At 43.0% G+C, this 15,167-nt stretch overlaps 1 protein-coding gene across 1 annotated transcript in view; it reads left to right on the top strand.

Moving 5' to 3' along the window:
* The window catches only part of CPD (carboxypeptidase D), an 89,031-nt gene that overhangs the window by 46,744 nt on the left and 27,120 nt on the right, over positions 1-15,167 (top strand). The window contains exons 4-5 of the mRNA XM_069761154.1: positions 11,289-11,458; positions 13,397-13,755. Of these exons, the coding sequence (XP_069617255.1) occupies positions 11,289-11,458; positions 13,397-13,755 (529 nt within the window). The remainder of the gene's footprint in view (positions 1-11,288; positions 11,459-13,396; positions 13,756-15,167) is intronic.

Below are 15,167 nucleotides of genomic sequence, written 5' to 3'. Positions count from 1 at the left end.
TATGGCAATTATGAACAATAATGCACATCCATTATATGAGCTATTCATGAGACAGAAGAGCACCTTCAGCAACCGGCTAATACTTCTGAGGTGTAAGAAGGAAAAATATAGGAAATCGTTTGTGCCAACTGCCATGGGAATGTACAACAATAACATTAGGGTTAAACCACCAAGGTGAATGTCTACTTATTTCTCTACATTCAGTTCACTCGTTGTGTATGTCCTATTCTAATGTATAATGTTCTTCTGTCAACAAACTGTCATGTCAACTATGGAATTCCTTTATGATTTTTATGATTTAAGTTGTGCTGCTGTGATACCATAATTTCCCACGGGATCAATAAAGTGTATCGTATCGTATCGTAGTTAAAAGTGGTCAGACGTGATTAGGAACGATACGTTCTGGTTTCTTTCTTTTTTCCTGCTGAATCCACTCTCACTTTGGAAATAAAGTTAAATGATATGTAAAATGTATTTTAGTGGTCTTAATTTACACTTTTCCTTGATATCCCCAAGAAAAGTAAATAATAAAATATAAAAATTAGGCCCCATATAACCAAACAATATTTGAATACCTGATTGAGAAAAACTTTTAGTGCTCTTAACCCCTTAGCGACCGCCGATACGCCTTTTAACGGCGGCCGCTAAGGGTACTTAAACCACAGCGCCGTTAATTAACGGCGCTGTGGAAAAAGTAAATAGCGCCCCCCAGAGTCGGATTTTCTCTGGGGTCTCGGCTGCCGGGGTAGCCGAGACCCCAGAGAACATGATTCGGGGGTTTTTTAACCCACCCCGCATTTGCGATCGCCGGTAATTAACCGTTTACCGGCGATCGCAAAAAAAACCAAAAAAACGCTATCTCTTTTTAATTTCTCTGTCCTCCGATGTGATCGCACATCGGAGGACAGAGAAAAGGGGTCCCAGGTGGCCCCCCAATATTCACCTATCTCCCCCGATGTTCCTCGTGTCTCCCGGTGGGCGCCGCCATCTTCAAAATGGCGGGCGCATGCGCAGTGCGCCCGCCATCTGTCTCCATCTGCCGGCCGGCAGGAGAACAGCAGTTGGGGCTAAAATTAGGGTTAGGGGTAGGGTTAGGGTTGGGGCTAAATTTAGGGTTAGGGTTGGGGCTAAATTTAGGGTTAGAGTTGGGGCTAAATTTAGGGTTAGGCTTCTTTCACACTTACGTCGGTACGGGGCCGTCGCAGTGCGTCGGCCCGACATACCGACGCACGTTGTGAAAATTGTGCACAACGTGGGCAGCAGCTGTAGTTTTTCAATGCATCCGCTGCCCAATCTATGTCCTGGGGAGGAGGGGGCGGAGTTACGGCCACGCATGCGCGGTCAGAAATGGCGGATGCGAAGTACAAAAAAAGTTTCATTGAACGTTTTTTTGTGCCGGCGGTCCGCCAAAACACAACTGATCCAGTGCACGACGGACGCGACGTGTGGCGATCCGTCGGCAATACAAGTCTATGGGCAAAAAACGCATCCTGCGGGCACATTTGCAGGATCCGTTTCTTGTCCAAAACGACGGATTGCGACGGAATGCCAAACAACGCAAGTGTGAAAGTAGCCTTAGGGCTAGGGTTAGGGTTGGGGCTAAAGTTAGGGCTAAAGTTAGGGTTAGAGCTGGGATTAGGGTTAGGGTTTGGATTAGGGTTGGTATTAGGGTTAGGGTTGGCATTAGGGTTACGCTTGGGATTAGGGTTAGGTTTGGAATTAGGGTTAAGGTTAGGGTTGTGATTAGGGGTGTATTGGGATTAGGGTTAGGTTTGAGGTTAGGGTTGAGATTAGGATTAGGGGTGTGTTGGATTTAGGGTTTTGATTAGGGTTAGGGTTGACATTAGGGTTGTTTTGGGGTAAGGGTTGTGATTATGGTTAGGGTTAGTGATTAGGATTATGGATCAGGTTGGGATTAGGGTTAGGGGTGTGTTGGGGTTAGGGTTGGAGCTAGAATTAGGGGGTTTCCACTGTTTAGTTACATCAGGGGGTCTCCAAACACGACAGCCAATTTTGCGCTCAAAAAGTCAAATGGTGCTCCCTCCCTTCTGAGCTCTGCCGTGCGCCCAAACAGTGGGTTACCCCCACATATGGGGCATCAGCGTACTCGGGATAAATTGGACAACAACTTCTGGGGTCCAATTTCTCTTGTTACCCTTGTGAAAATAAAAACTTGGGGGCTACAATATCTTTTTTGTGAAAAAAAAAAATATATTTTTTATTTTCACGACTCTGCATTCTAAACTTCTGTGAAGCACTTGGGCATTCAAAGTTCTCACCACACATCTAGATAAGTTCCTTGGTGGGTCTAGTTTCCAAAATGGGGTCACTTGTGGAGGGTTTCTACTGGTTAGGTACATCAGGGGCTCTGCAAACCCAACATAATACCCGCAGACCATTCTATCAAAGTCTGCATTCCAAAACTGCGCTCCTTCCTTCCGAGCTCTGCCGTGCGCCCAAACAGTGGTTTACCCCCACATATGGGGTACCAGCATACTCAGCACAAATTGGACAACAACTTTTGGGGTCCAATTTCTCTTGTTACCCTTGTGAAAATAAAAATTTGTGAGCAAAAAGATCATTTTTGTAGAAAAAAATGCAATTTTTTTGTTCACGGCTCTACGTTATAAACTTCTGTGAAGCACATGGGGGTTCAAAGTGCTCACCACACATCTAGATAAGTTCCTTAAGGGGTCTAGTTTCCAAAATGGTGTCACTTGTGGGGGGTTTCCACTGTTTGGGCACATCAGGGGCTCTCCAAACGCGACATGGCGTCCAATCTCAATTCCAGCCAATTCTACATTGAAAAAGTAAAACGGCACTCCTTCTCTTCCAAGCTCTGTGGTGCGCCCTAACAGTGGTTTACCCCCACATATTTGGTATCAGCGTACTCAGGAGAAATTGCACAACAACTTTTGTGGTCTAATTTCTCCTGTTACCCTTGTGAAAATAAGAATTTGTGGGCGAAAAGATCATTTTTGTGTAAATAATAATAATAGTAATAATAATCTTTATTTTTATATAGCGCTAACATATTCCGCAGCGCTTTACACACATTATCATTGCTGTCCCCATTGGGGCTCACAATCTAAATTCCCTGTCAGTATGTCTTTGGAATGTGGGAGGAAACCGGAGTGCCCGGAGGAAACCCACGCAAACACGGAGAGAACATACAAACTCTTTGCAGATGTTGTCCTTAGTGGGGCTTGAACCCAGGACTCCAGCGCTGCAAGGCTGCTGTGCTAACCACTGCGCCACCGTGCTGCCCCGGTAAACAAAAGCGATTTTTTATTTTCCCGGCTCTACGTTATAAACTTCTGTGAAGCACTTGGGGAGTGTCACTTGGTGTCACTTGTGGCGAGTTTCCACTGTTTAGGTACATCAGGGGCTCTCTAAACGTGACATGGTGTCCGATCTCAATTCCAGCCAATTCTGCATTGAAAAAGTCAAACGGCGCTCCTTCACTTCTGAGTTCTGCGGTGCGCCCAAAAAGTGGTTTACCCCCACATATGGGGTATTGGCGTATTCAGGAGAAATTGCATAACACAATTTATGGTTACATTTCTGTTTTTACACTTGTGAAAATAAAAAAAAATGGTTCTGAATTAAGATGTTTGCAAAAAAAAGTTAAATGTTCATTTTTTCCTTCCACATTGTTTCAGTTCCTGTGAAGCACGTAAAGGGTTAATAAACTTCTTGAATGTGGTTTTGAGAACCTTGAGGGGGGTGTAGTTTTTAGAATGGTGTCACACTTCGTTATTTTCTATCATATAGACCCCTCAAAATGACTTCAAATGTGATGTGGTCCCTAAAAAAAAAATGGTGTTGTAAAAATGAGAAATTGCTGGTCAGCTTTTAACCCTTATAACTCCCTAACAAAAAAAAAATTTGTTTCCAAAATTGTGCTGATGTAAAGTAGACATGTGGGAAATGTTATTTATTAACTATTTTTCGTGACACATCTCTCTGATTTAAGGGCATAAAAATACAAAGTTTGAAAATTGCAAAATTTTTAAAATTTTCGCCATATTTCCGTTTTTTTTCATAAATAATCGCAAGTAATATCGAAGAAATGTTACCACTAACATGAAGTACAATATGTCACGAAAAAACAATCTCAGAATCAGCGGGATCCGTTGAAGCGTTCCAGAGTTATAACCTCAAAGTGACAGTGGTCAGAATTGCAAAAATTGGCTCGGTCATTAAGTACCAAATTGGCTCTGTCACTAAGGGGTTAAAGCCACATGTGTAACCACCCAAAAAATCCCACTATAAGATGCCTATTTAAGTCCCGCTACACACCTGAGTATTGTTTTTTTTTTTTTTTTCCCCCTCAAATCCGCCATGTGGTACCAGAGATAGATGAGGAGCATTAAAGATTGCCCCTGACCCACTTCCTCTGGACTGAGAGCAATGAAGCTTGGCACAGTTATTAGTCCTTCCGTGCCACCTCGGGACACGCACTTCTCCCATCTCTTTTAGCAGCTGTCAACACCTCGCTTGTAGAAGTCAACAGGTTTCTCCAAAAGCCACGTTGTGACTTCGGAAATGAGTGTCATCATCTGGAAAATGCTTGCCCTTCAAAAATAACTTCATTGTTGTAAAGAGGTGGAAGTCTGATGGTGCGAGGTTGGGTGAATAACGGGGATGCGGTAGAATTTAAAAGCCACAGGAGCATGCTTCCATTTGGGCAACATGTGAGCTGTGAACTGGTGCATTGTCTTGCATAAGGCGGACACCTTTGAGCATGCCACGTCTCTCGGTTTTGATGGCCTCCCGCAATTTCTGCAGCAGTGAAGCACAGTTTGCCCCAGGGATCATGGTACCCTTTGCTAGGAAATTCTTCAATACTACTCCGTGCTGGTCCCAAAATACTGTGAGCATGACCTTGCCTGCCAAGGGTTGGGCACGTGCCTTCTTTGGAGGCGGTGAGTCACGATGCTTCCATTGCATCGACTGGACTTTTAGTCTCGGGATCATAGTGATGGACCCAACTTTCATCCTGTGTGATCAGTCTGTTGAAAAAGTCCTGGTGTCCATGGCACATCGTCAATAGAGCCTGAGAGCATTCGACTCATTCCTGCTTCTGGGTAGGTGTGAGCAGCTGGGGAACCTAGCGAGCTGATATCTTATGCATGTGAAAATGGTCTTGGATGATTTTTTTTTCCACGGACCCTACACTAATCTTTACATTTTGGGCTAGGTAGCTTACGGGGCGATTTTCCAAAATGGCGACCTCCACTTGCTGGATTGTGTGTTCATCAATAGCAGAGTGGGGTCGCCCTGGAATTGGAGCTGTTTGCACCGAAGTCCGACGACCACACTTTAATTGACGGTGCCAGTTCTTGACTTCATCATATGATGGAGAATCATCACCATAAAACTCTTTCATCTCATTGAACGTCTCCTTTCGTGTGCGGTCTTTCAAGTGAAGAAACTTGATGACTGCTCTGTAGCCCACTGGCTCCATTACCAAACCTCACACCAGTTCAGCACCTGTAAAATCAAGACCGTTATCAGTTCTAAATTGCAAATTGGCATGTAACCTATAGCGACTTATATCATCACACAGGTGCGGTTTCAGCATCCTGAGATAATAGAAGTGGGTCAGGAGAAATCTTTAGTGAATGCTCCCTCGTAGGCTTTTTTTTTTGTGTGCCAATCTTTTAATTATTTTTTTATCAAGGGAGCGTTGCTCACAAAACTCTCTGGGACTTGTTTTTTTTCGTCTAATCTGCATAATTATCCTGTAGGCACCACTTCCTTGGTAAAGACCATAATAACCAAATAAAAAGGCTCTTATCTCTGGAATTTTATTCTGGATTTATAAAAAAACCTGAGACAGCAGGAGTAAAGGCTCTAATACTGACCGCTTGTCCTGCTGACGTGTCGCAAACTGGTTAAGCTGCTGGGTCCGTCCTCTGACTGCAGAAATCTCTGCTTTACTGACATAATTGACTTATTCTAATGTTACACAGAGGCCGATCAGCGTGTGAAACCATTTTTTGGGTGGATGTTTGGAGTCTTAAATAAATGGAAATAGTGTGTTCCAGTATGGTATCCTTTTATTTGAATAAGAAAAGTTCCCATAAAATATTTTCCTTTTTTCTCTGTTTTCAGCTGATCAGATCAGCTGTCATGTGCATGGAAAGATGCGGTCTCAGCGTCAGAGCCTGCATTAAAGGCAGGGACATGACCTTTGACATACCTATACGTCAAAGGTCATGAAGGGGTAAAGACTCATCCATCCAAAAATGGAACTTCAGGTTCCATTTTCCATCTATCTTTGCTCCATTATTTAATGGATTACTTTTTTACTTATTTGTTTTTAATACTGGACCCATTACAAATGGATGGGAACAAAGCCTAAAGCCATACACATTAGAATAACATCAGCAGAACTTGCTATATTGACCGATAGTCTTTATGGTGGTGTGTCCCAACAGATGATGCAGAGGTGTGGTGGTGAGGAGGCAAGAAGGTTGTGGGCAAGCAGGATTTCAGACAGCTGATTTTGTTTTTTGTTCTCAAGGAAAAAGGCTTCTGACAGGTGACTGAGTGCAGATGTCTCATAGAGAGCGCTTGAGCTCTTGGCCGTATGGTGGACTCTATAAAGCCTCTATATGGGGGACATGGGAGTGAGCTGTTGGCTGAAAATTGTTTGCCAGTTATCTGTTGTTGTCTCATTGCTCGTTGTGGTCCATTCACACTCCTCAGACCACAGCCGTCACTCCCAGGATTCCCATACATTTTCTGTATACTCTTGCAGTTTGCGTTCTGTCCTTTCACTATACACTTACTAGCCCCTGAAGGAACGCTCCATGCCGGTAAGAAAGCCTTTCCTTTAGGTCATCACTTGGGGAAGGCGGCCTTGTGTCACTCGCCTCTTCCTGTAGTGCTTCCTTATTTTTTAGTCTTTCACAATGTCTGATGAAATACCGACTCTTCCTGAGTCAAGAGCTGGTGACTCCTCGTCTGCCTCTTATGTTATAGCTGGGATGGGGTTAATTTGAGCCTTTTCGAGAAGGTTGGGAAAATCCAGGATAATTTAGCATTAGGCAGCGTACACAGGAACATTTTTTGTTAATGAAAGTAAACTACTGACCCACTAGTGACACTTACTGCTTTGGTTGAGCACTGGGGACCTTTAGATTTGGGATCCCAGAGGTTGTGCCATCACCTATCTAATGATGCATAGGTGATTCATATGTTGGGCTGCAGTGTCCCTCAAAAGGAACATTCTGCTTGAAGATTTTAGTCTGTGGATTTAATATAAGGATAATTGACCCGATGTTCTTATCGCCTTTGGGTTCTTTCAAAATGTGTCCCTTTAAAGCAGACCTTACTCATAATGACACAAGTGATTTCATACACCCGTGAATGATAGAGCAGCGAGATCCAGCAAGTGGGTACACTACGTGCACTTTTTGGTCAGATTTCCGATGACTTTTCTCCAGGGCCTATGTAATGGTCCGCAAAAATACATAAAGCACATGAACATAGAACTGAATTATGGTAACCAGAATGTAAAACCCCTTCATTTCTTATTGTTCATCCTAATAAAGCTTTAAAAGTGGCCAGTGTTGCGCTTTATTTTTTTTTCCTGTTGCTGCCGTGTAATAAGGTTTTTTTCTTTTTGTTTTTTAAATCCACCATATGGTACCAAGGATAGGGGACATTTTATTTAGTGCTAATTTTGATTTTCTTTGACGGAACGTGGCTCACAGGGTAATTATGCAGATCTGACATCAGCCTGAAGAGATTGCCCTGGAGAATCCTGAAAGTCGAGCTTCATTGCTCTTCTGCGCAGGCGCAGCAGTGACTCTCCTGCGCAGAAGAATGGTGAAGGCACTGCCCATGCTTGACACATTTTGGTCGAAACGTTACTGTACCATGGCTTAATAAATTTTTCACTTGGATATTATCACACCCGGCTGGAGCACTGTTTATCTACTTGCAGACTGCCCATAGAAGGGCGCAGGCGCCACAACTGACGTCACATGGCACTGCATGGGAGGGAGGTGGTACACAAATTAACACTGGAGGCAGAGTTTTCTTCCAGGCACCGCATGCCCCAGAGACTGGAAGAACTAATTAACATTAACAAATTAAAAGTCAATTTCTCAGCAACAAGACAGCAGCCATGAGGCATACAGGTAAGACTGTTTTATCAATTCTATCACCTGTATGCCCATAGTAATAGCTTAAAGTAACCTGTCAGCAGGATTGTGCACATTAACCTACAGTGTCAGGTCGGCGCCGTTACAATGATTAAAATGATATCTTGGTTGATGAAATCCGTCTTGTGGTTGTTGTTGTTTTGTTGTTTAACCCCTTAGTGATGGAGCCAAATTTTTTAAATCTGACCAGTGTCACTTTATGTGGTAATAACTCTGCAACGCTTCAACAAATCCCAGTGATTTTGAGACTGTTTTTTTGTGACACATTATACTTTATGATAATGGTAAATTTAGGTCAATATGTTTTATTTATAAAAAAATATCAAAAATGTAAGAAAAATGTTAAAAAAATTAGCAATTTTCAAAATTTGAATGATTATCCCTTTAATCCAGATAGTCATACCACAGCAAAACATTAATAAATAACATTTCCCACATGTGAGCTTTACATCAGCACCATTTGTAAAATGTTATTTTATTTTTTCAGCATTTTAGGAGGTTTCAAATTGTAGCAGCAATTTTTCATTTTTTTCAAGGAAATTTACTAAATTTTTTTTTTTTAGGGACTTATGTTTGAAGTGACTTTAGTGGTCTCATATATTGGGTAACCCTCCAATGTGATACCATTTTAAAAACAGCACCCCCTGACATATCAAAAACTGCTGTCAGGTAGTTTATTAACCCTTCAGGTGCTTTAGAGGAATTAATGCAAAGTGGCATAACAGAAATGAAAATGTGTATTTTTACCACCTTAATGCCTCTAACTTCTGAACAGAATACTACAGCCATCAGACTCTAAGGCCGCTATTTGGTCATGAATTGCCACCGCAAACATCAGGACCACACAATCATGATCTGAGGGCACCAATTTGGATAAATAGGAAGCCTCCACACTCTGTTAACCATTTATAATGATGTAGTCACTATTGACAGCAGCATCTAAGGGGTTAAACAGAGTTGGATGGTGCAAACACTGATCGTGGCTCATGCAGAAAGTTGTCAGCTATAGTGCACAATCGACAGATGCTGGATTGTCACCTGTATGGGGATGCTATTCTCTTATATGTAAGGTCAGTTAAAAGGCGTATTGGCTGTCATTAAGGGGTTAATCTTTTATTTTCAGTTAATCAGATTCTCGTGCTCCGGGGTGGCCTGTGGGGGTCTTCATGTGGTGCTCTGCTTGGATATTCATCTGTATGGCTTATGACAGGCCACTGATCCCTCAGTCTCCTGCCCCCTATTTTACATACTGATTATTATATGTATTGAAAAAAAATCACATTCAGCGGGCTGGCGCTGCTGCATGATTGCATCTATAATATGCATTACGATAAATTGTTTTATTTAGTCATATACATTTGTTCTGAATAAAAAATCTTTCTCAAAATGGCGCCAGCAGTGCCTGCGCAGTAGTATCTATCGGCGATCCAATAGATGCTACTGTGCCGGTGCCATTTTGCTAGAAATTTGTCTCCATTATCATCAAGACCCCCCAGAGGCCGCCCCGGAGCACGAGAATCTCATTAACTGAAAACTACAAATAAAGATTAAACAACAACCACAAGACGGATTTAATAAACCAAGGTATCATTGTAATCAGTATAATGGCGCCGACCTGACAGTGTCTGTAGGTTACTGTGCACAATCCTGCTGACAGGTTCCCTTTACGTTAGCAGGTGATATGAGTGAAGCATGGCAGTTAGTTGTACTACATTAGATTACTGTCAAGGGTCTGAAGTTAGGCTGCGGCTGCATGGCGACTTTGGTTGCGACACATGTCACATAGCCAAAGGTGGCATTCATGTTGCCAGAAATTAATGCCTAACATATTTCTGCCAACTTGCATGTTGCGGGCGCGGTAGCTGGCATATTCCAACGTGACCACGTTCATTACATTCTGAGATGACATGTAGCCTCTATCTACCTTTTTAAGGGTTGTTTTTTTTTCATCTGGTCTTCAGGAGCGCACTGCTCCCTTGTTAATTGATTTTCAGTTTGGACCAGCGGCATAGTTGAACCGTTGGCACAGACAGTGCTCTCTCCGTTGCTGTAAGCAGAGGCAGCTGTGCCACTTTAGCATTGCAGGAGCGCAGGGGCACGGACGCCCACCAGCTCCAGCTTCAGAGCAGCGCTCACGGGCTCTAGAGCAAAGAACTTGGAAGCGATTTACTCCTTGCCTATAGTGGCCCCTCTCTAGTAGACTGCAGAGGTAGCCAGTAACCAAAGCAAAGCGCAGTGAGCTATAACATTTCAAAATCCCTCAGGTTTTGAGAACGAAGAGGATTTTTAATGATTAGTAAATTGCAAAGTTGCTTGCTTTTACAAGTCCTTTGCAATTTTAGTCTTTTACAAAGATGAGGCAACCCCTTTAATGTTGATGAATCAAAAATACGCTGTGAGCAGTCACTCAGCCAGCAATATATACAGGTGCTTCTCACAAAATTAGAATATCATCAAAAGTTAGTTCATTTCAGTTCTTCAATACAAAGTGAATCTCGTACATTATATAGAGTTATTACAAACAGTGATCTATTTCAAGTGTTTATTTCTGTTAATGTTGATTATGGATTACAGCCAATGAAAACCCAAAAGTCATTATCTCAGTAAATTAAAATACTTTATAACACCAGCTAGAAAAATGATTTTAAAATCTGAAATGTTGGCCTACTGAAATGTAAATGCACTCAATACTCGGACGAGGCTCCTTTTGCATCAGTTACTGCATCAATGCGGCGTGGCATGGAGGCGATCAGCCTGTGGCGCTGCTGAGGGGTTATGGAAGCCCAGGTGGCTTGGATAGCAGCCTTCAGCTCATCTACATTGTTGGGTTTGGTGTGTCTCATCTTATATTCTAATTTTGTGAGAAGCACCTGTCGCTCTGAAGGCTGCAGAATTGTGAATACAGCTCTGGATTATGATAGTAGCACTCGGGATTAGTACACTACTGATAATGTGGTTACATACAAGGTTACTTTTATTTAGAGTAATTATTTGAAACTTTAAAATGGTATTACATGGATCACAGCTTTGCTGGTGGTGATGGGAGAGTTGTGACATCATATCAAATTATTTTTGTATGTTAATATTGTGGGTCTTTTTTTTTTCTAGGTTCATATTGGAGCTAAAGGATTTGTTAGGGATTCTGTTACTCAGAAGGGGATTGAGAATGTGACTGTATCTGTATCCGGCATTAACCACAGCATTACCACTGGGGCGCTGGGAAACTTCCAGAGATTGCTCGCTCCGGGGACCTACAACATCACTGCCTCAGTCACTGGGTAAGAACACTTCTGTACCTGGAGAGCAGGGCGAAGAGCAAAGGTGTAAATGCAACCGCAATATGGCCCCAGAATTCCCAGCCCCGACTACAGGATTGTTTCCTTGCTCCTCTGTGCAATATCTATAAACCATTATTAATATTGCATTTCCTCTGGACAAAGCAGGTCTCATATTGGCCACCACTTTCCAAGATCTGCCCTATGCGCAACCTTTTAATTACACTTTTTCCATCTACAGAAAAGGATGACCTTTTTAAATGAGCCCCTTTTTTAATCTATATTTGCAAGCAAATGTTGCTGCCCTAGTCTACTAAACTGTCATGTTGTACGTATGAGGCCTGTGTCCGTAAAATGGCACCCAAAATGTGTGATTATACATGGTGTGTATGGCTAGTGGGTAATTTTGTATTTTTGGTAAGTTTACTGTTGAACAACTACAGTGCTGTCTGTCAGGTTATCAATCCTAAATATTTCAGGAAGTAAAAGTGAGGTTTTGTCTTTCTTTTCCATTCTTAATTGTTTATTTGTTTCCGTTAAAGTGAGAATAATAACCAAACTGCTCAAAATGTACAAAAATACATTAAAAAAATAAATAAAATTGGGTAATAAGCGCCATCCATGGAGTCTGCCAGTTTCTTAATCTGTTGATCAATATTTTTGGCAGCACCAACCACGGCCTCCCAGACACAGATCAGCGAGGCGACTGTTTTCATTTTATCATAAGTCTCCCACAAGTTTTCAGTAGGGTTTAGGTCAGATGAGGAAGGGGCCATGCCATTATTCTTTCATCTTCAGGACTTTTACTCGCAGGTTAGCAGTGGAGACTTTGAGGCTGCAATGGAGCATTGACCTGCACAAATTATGGTTTTCTTCAGAGATGCAGACTTTGTCCTGTACCACCTCATGATGGAAGAGTCTCTGAAAACTGGCAGTAGGTTTGGGAGTTTTGAATCCATCTTGAACCTGAAAAGGTCCAACTAACTCGTCTGTAATAATCCCAGCCCACAGCAGTGCCCACCTCCACCTTACTGGCATCTGAGTGGAAGTCTGTGGCTATTACTGATCCAGCCACTGGCCATCCATGTGGTCTATCAAGAGTCACTCTCATCTCATCGGGCCATAAAACCTTTGAAAAATCTTTTCTTCAGAGATTTCTTGGCCCAGTTTGGACTTTTCCACTTCTGTGTCTTGCTCAGAGGTGGTCGGGTTCAGCTTCCTTTCCTCGGCTGTGTCTTTGAGCACTGAACACCTTATACTTTCGGGCACTGGAGGATAATGGGCTCCTGGTCGCTTCACGTTTGATTCTTCTCAAGTCTTCGGCCGTTATCCTGCTTCTTTCTTCCTCGTGTTTTTGCGATCCTCTTGACTATTTGCAGCAAAACATTTGATGGTTCTGTGATCGCCCCAATTTCTTACCAATTTCAGAAATGCTGCCTCTCCCTATGTAAGACTTGTAACAATTTCTGAGTTTTCAAAGTCCGTTAAATCTCTTTTTCTGGCCGATTTTTGTCTGAGGGAAACAAGCTGCCTGATCATTCTGCACACCTCTATAAAGGGTGTATACTTAGGCCGAATCCCCCTCATTACACTAATGCCCATCACATGACCTGCTTCATCCAATAAGCATTCAAGTTATACAGCGCGGAGTTGGAAAATTTGCATAAAAATATGGTCAAAATCCTCAATAATTGTGCCCACAATGTAGAGCCGGTATCACGGCCGAGGACTTGCACTGCGTCAAGTGTGACACCGCAAGTTATAGAGCAATCCGAGTTCAGTCTGGCAAATTATAGCAACATGTCGTTTACTTTGTCTAATATGTAAAATGGTGACCTATCGCTATGGCCTCAGTCACTTTGATGGTATTCTTTTTCTAACTATGTCTCTTCATGACCTAAATCTGGTTTTGCAGTAGTGACTTCTCGTCTTTCCACGTAGATACCTGCCACAAACCATTTCTCAGGTTGAAGTAAAGGAAGGTCCGGCTACGGTGCTTGATTTTCAGCTCCATCCTACAGTATCAGTTGCAGTAGATGATACACCGGACATCACTAGTGCTCCACCACCTACTACTGAGCCTCCGGTGACCGCGAAAGCTGAGAAGCTGCCCCCGATTCACAAATCCATCCAGCCCCAGGACTTCCGCCATCACCACTACTCTGACATGGAGATATTCCTGAGGATGTACAACAGTGAATACGCCAGCATCACACACCTCTACTCCATCGGCAAGTCGGTGGAGTCCCGAGAGCTGTACGTGATGGCGATATCGGACAACCCGCACGTTCATGAGCCAGGTAACTTATGATGTACTGGTGTCGGTGATACAATAGCCGTCATCTGAGCAAGGCCTATATGGACAGCTCGAGGTAATGAGGCAAAAAGCAAATTACCAAAAGCAATAACTTGTATTTCATCTTGACGTCCAAAAATGTGTGCAGCGCAGGACCGTGGCAGACTAAATGTAAATGTGGGATTATTAAAAGCAAGGCCAGCCTGCATGTACGTATAGAAGCAGAATCCTCCACTGGCTGCCATCCATGCGTTATGGGCTGTCGGACTTCTTACTTATCCATGGCAATATTGATATAATTACAATTGTATGTATTGGGGTCATTAATGGATCCTAGTAAGAGAAGACGTACTAACCCCACTGTCCACAATAATAATAATAAAGCAACTGGTGTAGAAACATCATGGAAGACCAATGGTAAAAAGACAGTAAAAGATGCCAATAAATTGCACTAATTGATGAGGACTAGTGATGAGCAAACGTGCTCGAATAAGGTGTTATCTGAGCATGCTTGGGCGCTAACCGAGTGTCTTCGGTGTGCTTGAAAAATGTTCCCTGCGACTCTATGCATTTATTGTACTCTGCTATGTTTTGCTCTCAATAAAAGATTTTGGATTTAAAAAAATGTTCCAAGTCCCCGCACCTGCAAGTCTCACAGCTAATAGACAGTCCCTGCATGTGTTGCGGCTGTCGAACAGCTATGAAACATTCAGGTGCAGGGACTTGGAACATATTTTTCAACACACCGGAGACACTCGGTTAGCACCCGAGCATGCTCAGATAACACCTTATCCGAATGAGGACTTAGCAGACTGAGCTAATAAGGTAATATAGAAAGAACATATTCCTGTTGTGTGCACCACAGTGACGTGTGCGACATTGCATCTGAGTATTTTTACAGTCTCCGGCTAATGGTACTGTCACACTCAGCGATGCTGCAGCGATATAGACAACGAGCCGACCTAAACTGGATCGCTGGAGCGTCGCTGTTTAGGTCGCTGTAGAGACGTCAAACACAGCAACTCCAGAACGATGCATGAGCGATCCAGTGACGTAACGGCGACTCACTTCTCGTTCTTGCTGGTTGTTAGCTCCATGTCAAACAGCCGGAGTGTACCGATCCGACACACATCTAGGGGCCCTATGCTCGTTGCTGGCGTCGTTGCTTTTGATTTCAAACATGACGATACACGCCGACCTGGCGACGAAATAAAGTTCTGGACTTCTAGCTCCGACCAGCGATGTCACAGCGGGATCCAGATCGCTGCTGCGTGTCAAACACAACGAGATCGCTATCCAGGACGCTGCAACGTCACGGATTGTTGTCGTTCTCTTTGCAAAGTTGCTGAGTGTGACGGTACCTTAAGTTCACAAGAGCGCATGAAAAAAATTGTCCACACTTCATCCAGAAAAAAA

This window comes from Ranitomeya imitator, chromosome 3 (genome assembly GCF_032444005.1).
Source record: "Ranitomeya imitator isolate aRanImi1 chromosome 3, aRanImi1.pri, whole genome shotgun sequence".
NCBI lineage: Eukaryota > Metazoa > Chordata > Amphibia > Anura > Dendrobatidae > Ranitomeya > Ranitomeya imitator.
The sequence above is the reverse complement of the archived record's forward strand: the minus strand, read 5'-3'. Positions and strand labels throughout refer to the sequence as shown.